Source organism: Malus domestica, chromosome 04 (genome assembly GCF_042453785.1).
Source record: "Malus domestica chromosome 04, GDT2T_hap1".
In the NCBI taxonomy this organism is placed as follows: Eukaryota; Viridiplantae; Streptophyta; class Magnoliopsida; order Rosales; family Rosaceae; genus Malus; species Malus domestica.
The window spans coordinates 7304139-7312704 of NC_091664.1; the positions used below are offsets into that span (position 1 = coordinate 7304139).

Below are 8566 nucleotides of genomic sequence, written 5' to 3' on the forward strand. Positions count from 1 at the left end.
ATGCTTAATGTTCCTTTCGTTTTTATGAATGTAAAACTACCTTGCAAGAAGTTGTGGCAGAGATTGCAAAATCATTACCTGCATAAAGGAACACAAGTAGGACTTAAACACAAAAACCAGAAAACAAGAGAAAAACAGAACAAGAAAATTTAAAATTATTCAAAATAAAGATAAAGATAGAAAGCTTGGGTTGCCTCCCAAGAAGCGCTTTCTTTAACGTCTTGCAGCCGGACGATGCCTCCAGTCACACTCCCCTAGGTTCCATGGCATGGAAGTGAACTTCGAATGGAAGGTGATACTTGAAATGATCCGGCATTTGGACTAAAAACTTCCCCAATTTGCAGTAAAATCAAATGATGACCCCCAAACTATAATTCTGCAATCAACTCAAGGGTGGACATAACCCAAATACAAAGAAAAGAAATAATTCAGTTTAGCACGCAAGAAAATTGAAAATGACAGAAAAAGGCAATGAATAGAAATATTGGGTTGCCTCCCAATAAGCGCTTGCTTTTACGTCCGCAGCCAGACGGTATCAAGAGTAATCATCCAAAGGGAACTGGTTCTTGGAGAGGTACAACCTCCACATCATGCTCCGCAAAAGACTCGTAATATGGCTTGAGTCTATGCCCATTCACTTTGAACATGTATCCGGTCTTTGCACTTTGGATTTCCACTGCACCATGAGGAAAAATATTTGTTATAACAAATGGACCAACCCATCGAGAACGAAGCTTACCTGGAAATAACCGAAGGCGAGAATTAAATAGAAGAACTTTCTGTCCAATGACAAAGCTCTTCCTTAAGATCATCTTGTCATGAAATGCCTTTGATTTCTCCTTGTATATTCGACTAGACTCGTATGCATCATTCCGGATTTCGTCTAACTCATTTAATTGAAGCTTCCTTTGCTTTCCGGCAACACCCATGTCCATGTTGTAGGCTTTGATCGCCCAATAAGCTTTGTGCTCTAACTCCACTGGAAGACAGCATGGTTTCCCATAGATTAACCGAAATGGGGACATTCCAATAGGGGTCTTATAGGCAGTCCTATAAGCCCACAATGCATCGTTCAAGCGCATGCTCCAATCCTTCCTACTAGGACTCACAGTTTTCTCCAAAATTTGCTTCACCTCACGATTTGATACTTCTGCTTGACCGCTAGTTTGCGGATGATAAGGTGTAGACACCTTATGTGTGACATTGTACTTCCTAAGCAACGCTTCAAATGTTCGATTGCAAAAATGACTCCCTCTATCGCTAATGATCGCTCTAGGTATTCCAAATCTTGCAAAGATGTTACTCTTAATAAAATCTGAAACAACTTTTGAATCATTAGTTTTGGTGGCTTTTGCTTCCACCCATTTAGAAACATAATCCACAGCCAATAAAATGTAAAGAAAACCATTTGAAGATGGAAAAGCTCCCATGAAATCAATGCCCCACACATCAAAGATCTCAACAACCAAAATAGGGGTTTGTGGCATTTGATTTCTTGGGCCCAAGTTACCTGTTCGTTGACAACGATCACATGTTGGACAAAACTCGTACGCATCTTTAAACAAACTAGGCCAATAAAAACCACTCTCTAACACCTTCAGGGCTGTCCTCTTTGCTCCAAAATGGCCACCACATGCATAAGAATGACAAAAAGTTAGAATAGATTTAAACTCAGATTCGAGGACACACCTTCTAATCAATTGATCAGTGCAATATTTCCACAAATAAGGATCATCCCACTCGTAGTATTTGGCGGTTTTGACAAGCTTATCTTTTTGAGCACGTGTAAAATCATCCGGAATCTTTTTGATGACCTTATAATTGATAATATCTGCATACCAAGGGTCAGTAATCTTTAATGAAAATAGTTGCTCATCTGGAAAACTTTCACGTAAAAGGATGAGATCTTTCTCTGTGTTTGAATGCACAAGTCGGCTAAGATGATCGGCTACAACATTCTCACTCCCTTTCTTATCCTTGATCTCCAAGTCAAACTCTTAAAGAAGAAGTATCCATCGAATGAGTCGTGGTTTTGCATCTTTTTTTGTGAGTAGATACTTCAAAGCTGCATGATCAGAAAACACAATAACTTTAGTCCCAATCAGATAAGATCTAAATTTTTCTAAAGCAAATACAATAGCTAGAAGCTCCTTCTCTGTTGTTGAATAATTCAACTATGCATCATTGAGTGTTCGAGATGCATAATAGATGACATGTGGCAATTTGTTGACACGCTGCCCTAGAACTGCACCAACAGCATAGTCTGAAGCATCGCACATTAACTCAAAAGGTAAACTCCAATCTGGTGGCATGATTACAGGAGCCGTGGATAACAACTCCTTAAGCTTATTGAATGCTACCACACACTCTTCATTCATATCAAATGTTACATCCTTTTGAAGTAAACGACACAAGGGTCTAGAAATCATTGAGAAGTCCTTCATAAACCTACGGTAAAAACCTGCATGTCCAAGAAAATAACGAATCTCCCTGACAGTAGTAGGGATGGGTAAAGAACTAACAAGTTTTACTTTAGATTTATCAACTTCAATTCCCTTTTCAGATATGATATGCCCTAGAACTAATCCATGCGAAACCATGAAATGGCATTTTTCCCAATTTAACACTAGATTAGTTTCTTGACAACGTTTTAAAACTAGGGACAGATTATGTAGACATGTATCAAAAGAATCACCATAAACTAAAAAATCATCCATGAACACTTCAATTATTTTCTCAATCATATCAGAAAAGATACTTACCATACACCTCTGAAATGTGGCAGGGGCGTTGCACAGTCCAAACGGCATCCTCCGGTATGCAAATGTGCCAAATGGACATGTGAAAGTCATATTTTCTTGATCCTCCGGAGCAACTGCAATTTGATTATACCCAGAATAGCCATCAAGAAAACAATAATGAGAATGACCAGTTAGCCTTTCTAACATTTGATCAATGAATGGGAGTGGAAAGTGATCCTTGCGTGTGGTACTATTTATCTTTTGATAGTCTGTACAGACTCTCCAACTATTTTGCACACGTATAGGCATTAGCTCATTAGCTTCATACTTAACAACTGTGACTCCAGATCATTTAGGGACTACTTGAATAGGGCTTACCCACTTGCTATCTGAAATAGGATATATGATGCCAACATCAAGAAGTTTGATAACCTCTTTTTTAATGACTTCCATCATGAGTGGGTTTAAACGGCGTTGAGCTTCCCTTGTTGGTTTTGCACCTTCCTCCAACAGAATCCTGTGCATGCATGTAGCTGGATTTATACCTTTGATATCTGCAATGCTCCATGCTATGGCAGTCTTGTGATCCTTCAGTACCCGGATCAGTTTTTCCCCCTCTTCTGTTAAAAGTTGTGACGATATGATGACCGGTAATGTTTCATCCTCTCCCAAAAATGCATACTTCAAATGTTCAGGAATTGGTTTAAGCTCCAATTTGGGTGCCTGAATCACAGAAGAAAGAGTTTTTTCGTTAGAAGTAGGAAGAGAAATAAAATAGGAAGAACACTTACCAGGAATTGGTGAAAGAGACTCAAGAGAGGCCACTATTTAGATTAATTCTTCTTCAATGTGCTCTGAATAATTAAAATTTCCATGTGTAATGCTATGCACTAATTCCTTCTCTAAATTATCTTGTCCCACACCTTCATTAAAACAATCCTACACAAAATAGTCAAACACATCAATAGACAAACAAGATTCTAATTCACTAGGATACCTCATAGCATCGAAGATTCTGAACTTGACGCTTTCCCCCTCAATTTCCATGGTTAAGGTACCATCGTAGACATCAATCTTCGTCCATGCTGTTCTAAGGAATGATCTTCCCAATATAAGAGGAAGTGCAGTAGGCATAGGATCATGTTTCATCTCAAGAACAAAAAAGTCAGCGGGAAAAATGAGCTCATTCACTTGCACAAGTACATCCTCCAATAGGCCTTTGGGATATCTATTTAAACGATCTGCCAACTGGATTACTACCTTTGTTTCCTTCAAGTCTCCAAGGTTCAATGACTCATACACTGAATATGGCATCAGATTGATGGATGCCCCCAAATCACACAATGCTCTCCTAAACTCTTTGCCTCCAATTACACATGGAATGGTAAAGCTACCGGCATCTTTCAACTTCGGTGGCAGCTTTCTCTGCAAAACAGCTGATACTTCCTCGCCTAATGCCATAGTTTCTTGATCATGGAATCTCCTCTTGTTTGTACAAAGCTCTTTAAGGAACTTTGCATACTTGGGCACTTGTTTTATGGCATCTAAAAGAGGTAAGTTCACTTGGACTTTCCGGAAAGTATCCAAGATTTCCTTATCAGTTTGCTCTTTCTTAGACTTCATAAACCTACGAGGAAAAGGAATAGGGACACATGAGTTAAATGAATTTTGAACTTCTTTACTTACCTTATCAGAATCTTTTTTGTTCAATTCTGTATCTTTAGGAGACGTTTCAGCTTTTGTTGAAGCCTCATCTTGCTCAAAAACTTCTTTTCCACTCCTTAAAGTCACAACATTCATCTGCTCCGCATTTGGATTCACCACGGTTTGGCTAGGCAACCTTCCTGGTTGGTGTTGTTGCCCCATCAAATTTGCTAACTGACTCATTTGGCGCTCAAGGTTTTCAATTGCTTTGTCTGTTTTCTGTTGATGAGATTGAGTAGAGTTAGCTAAAGAAGAAATTAAATCCTCAAGAGACTTACTTGGAGCTTCTTGTTGTTGAGGCTGAAATGGTGCCTGCGGTCTTGCTTGAAAGAAGCCAGGCGGACGATTATAGTTGTTGGGAACAGATTGTTGTCCATGTCTTGATTGTTCCACTTTAAGTGTGGATGATCGCGCCATCCTGTATTATAGTTGTTGGAATAGGGATCATACTTTTGCCTTTGTTGCCCTTGAAATCCTCCTAATGCATTAGCTTGCTCAAGACCACCTTGATCCATCGATGAAGGGCACATGTCTGTGGCATGTCCCATCATTGAACATACACCACACACCTGTTTTGGAGCCACAATAACCTGTTGCACAAGATTAGTCAAGTTAGCTAATTGTAATTCAATACTAGAATTAGCACTTACCTCATTCACTTTCTTAAAAGGTAGCTCATCTCTCCCTCCAAATTGTCGTGTATTGCCAGCAATGTTCTTTAATAATGCCTTAGCATTAGTAGGCGTCTTGTCCATGAATGCTCCGCCACTTGCTGCATCAAGCATTACACGATCAGTACCATACAATCCCTCATAAAAGTATTGTATTAGTAAATGCTCTGAAATTTGATGATTAGGACAAGATGCAACCAAATGTGTGAACCGCTCATAGTAATCTCCAAAGGGCTCTCCATGTTGTTGTCGGATTGCACATATGTCCTTCCTTATGCTTGCAGCTTTTGTGGCTGGAAAATATTGCTCCAAAAATGCGTGCTTCACCTGGTTCCATGTGTTCATTGATCCCGGAGGTAAATTGTAAAGCCACTCCTTTGCCTTGGCTTCTAATGTAAATGGGAATGCCCTCAACTTGACTTGCTCTTCATCCACATTTGCTGGTCTCATTCCTGAGCATACCACGTGAAACTCCATGAGATGCTTGTTGGCATCCTCTGTTGAGAAGCCATGGAACTTAGGCAAGTAGTGAATCATGCCGGACTTAAGCTCAAATCCTCCTCCTGCATTTGGATATGTGAGGCACAATGGTTGTTGATCCGTATTTGGCATTGCCAACTCCCTCAATGTAAAGTTATCAGCCATGCCTTCTTGTGGTTCCTCCTCCTCTTCCGAACTTAAATGTGGTGGGGAAGATGGTGGTAAAGACACCGATGCACACTTTTGCTTGATTTTTCTCTGAAGCTTTCGAAATGTTCGTTCAATCTCTGGATCGTAGGAAGCTAGATCAATGCTCTTAAACTTTCGAGTATGCATGTACTACAAAGAGGACCTGAAATAAAAACAAAAACACTAATTGGACAAGAAAAGAAAACAATAGAAAAATAAGTAATTTAGAAATAACAATCCCCGGCGACACGGCGCCAAAATTTGGTAGGAATTATAACGCACCACAAAGTAGCACACAAATATCCTATTAATTTTCCTTATTAACACTAAAATTTGTCAATTGTAGCATATGAAAATAAGGGTCTTTCCCGCAGAAGATTGTTTTATCCAAATACTTAAAATGTCACAAAAACAGGGTGGCTGTCTCCACTGACCAGCCACCGAACAATAATTATTAAACTAACGTACACTTATCCAAATGCAACGAAAGTTTATACACAAAAACTAGACATACCAACCTATGCTCACACAAAATTTTGGGATTTTTGGAGTTGATTAGCTATTTAAATTAAATCGGACAAAACAGGACCTCAACAAGTTTTAAATAATACCAATAGATTTTAATTCACAAGTTAAGAAAACGAGTTAGGGGAAATGCTATCCACCACCAAATAATCATGCAAACATGTTATGTTTCATTCAAATTCCTTTTATTTCCGGATGAAGATGCTCAAGTTGGCTCAATGTTAGAACACAACCTCTTACTCTTTCTTACGTAGTATGTTAAGAGAATGGCGTTTTCAACTTAACTTAGTCCCTAACATGCAATCTAGAATGGCGTGTTCATAGACTTAACAAGTAGAAATCATTAAGAATAAAAAGAGTTTGAGTCATCACAAGGCATCGTAAGTACCGGCGTTGTCTTACTTATCCTAGAAATCGGTTCACATGTTAACCACAATTAACAAGTGCTACTCTAGAACATATGTAGGCCCTCATTCAACAAGGGCAGGTAAACATATATTCATAGCATTAAAATCCTAGATATGCTCACTATGTATGCATCCATAGAAACACATAAAGAATTTATCAATGACATAAGTAGTGAAACAATTTTCATCCTTTCATAAAAGTCATTCAAACAAAATATCACAACAAACTTACAATCATATTCGGGACTTCAAAACAGCCCCTAAATACTAAAAATTAGTTACACATTATTCTCAAATTAAACCAAAAGTAAAACATGGGTTTGAGAAGATAAAACCAAGAAATATAGAGTGAAGCCTCTGCTCTCTGCCGTGTTTTTTTTCTGCACAGTTTTCTGTGCTTCTCTGTGCTCTGCTGCCAGCCGTCAGTCTCTCCTTGCGCACCCTGCGCCTGCTGTCCTCTCTTCTCTGCGTCTGCTGCGTGTCTGCTTGTTTCTGCTTCTGTGCCGTGTGCTTCTTGCGCACTGGCTCTTTCCTCCTCTCCTTTTCGCCTCGCCCCTCTGTCCCCGTGTCTATATCCTTTTCTGCTCCTGTCCTCCCTCTTTTATTTTCTGTTACTCTTTCCTATCTCTCTTCTTTCCCCCCGCGTCAGTCCTCCACTTCTTTTTTTTATTTCATTTCTTTATTCTTCCCTTTAGTCTTTCTTTATTCTTTTCTGTTTTTCATCCCGTCAGTCTCCCACTATTTTATTTTCTTTTCTTATTTTATTTCTTTTTTTTATTATTTTCTTTTCTTTCTTTTTCTCCACCAGTCCGTGTCTCTCCCTGCTCTCATTCTTTTATTCTGTCAATGTCTCCCTCACTCACTTTGTTTTCGGCTCAGTGTTTCCTTTCCGTCCCATTTATTTTCTGTTGCTCTTATTTTTTCTTGAAATTGATCCTAAAACAAATTTGACTGCACATTAACACAAGGTAAGGTAAAATGCCACAATTTTAACACAAAAACATCACAAAGACTTTAGAAATGGATGGTATAAATGCATGAAATATATGATTGATCACCCGCCAAGTTGAATCATTGGCGGCTGAAGTGATGAGTCTCAAACAGGAGATTAGAGGGCTCAAGCATGAGAATAAACAGTTGCACCGGCTCGCTCATGACTATGCTTCAAACATGAAGAGGAAGCTTGACCAGATGAAGAAATCTGATGGTCAGATTTTACATGATCATCAGATGTTTGTAGGTTTGTTCCAAAGGCATTTATTGCCTTCGTCTTCTGGGGCTGTACCGCGTAATGAAGCTCCAAATGATCAACCTCCGATGCCTCCTTCTTCTAGGGTGCTGTCCAATACTAAGGCTCCGAATGATCCCCCTCCGGTGCCTTCTCTTTCTGGGGCTCTGCCGACTGCTGAGACTTCTCCTAAGCAACCTTTGTGAAGGCTCCTTCTTGTTTGTTTATTTTGACTCATGTATATGTACATATTTGTAACTTCTTAGAGATATCAATAAATAAGCTTTGTTTCATTTCAACGTATTGTGTTAAATACACCAAAGCCTTCTTCACTAAGTTCTTTGAATTTTTCTTTTGTTGAAGCTTGTATGTTGAAGCTTTGTGAGTGGAGCATGTAGGTTGAGGTAGTGTTCCCTTAATTTCTCGAGTGGGGAAAACTTCTCGATTGGAGACTTGAAAAATCCAAGTCACTGAGTCGGGTCGGCTATATGAATCTTAGAACGCCATTGTGCTCGATCATATGTCATGTCCTCCGTTAGATCCAAGTACTCTAAGTCTTTTCTTAGAGTCTCTTCCAAAGTTTTCCTAGGTCTTCCTCTACCCCTTCGGCCCTGAACCTCT

The 8566-nt window shown here is 39.3% G+C and overlaps 1 protein-coding gene across 1 annotated transcript; it reads right to left on the bottom strand.

Moving 5' to 3' along the window:
* Positions 1-533: 533 nt before the first annotated feature.
* On the bottom strand, positions 534-5932 carry LOC103418439 (uncharacterized). The gene is made up of 5 exons (XM_029098363.2): positions 5096-5932; positions 4724-5035; positions 4002-4664; positions 1672-1802; positions 534-1536 (listed from the first exon to the last, which is right to left on the bottom strand). The coding sequence occupies exons 1-5, from the start codon at positions 5930-5932 to the stop codon at positions 546-548; spliced, it is 2934 nt and encodes a 977-aa protein (XP_028954196.2). The 3' UTR covers positions 534-545.
* Between the last annotated feature and the right edge of the window lie 2634 nt (positions 5933-8566).

Coding starts and splice junctions, on each gene's coding strand:
- LOC103418439 (XM_029098363.2), bottom strand. CDS start 5,932: ATGCATACTCGAAAGTTTAAGAGCATTGATCTAGCTTCCTACGATCCA. Junction 5,036..5,095: donor CTTTTAAGAAAGTGAATGAG/GTAAGTGCTAAT, acceptor CTTGTGCAACAG/GTTATTGTGGCTCCAAAACA. Junction 1,803..4,001: donor GAGACTTGAAGGAAACAAAG/GTAGTAATCCAG, acceptor GTCATCAAAAAG/ATTCCGGATGATTTTACACG.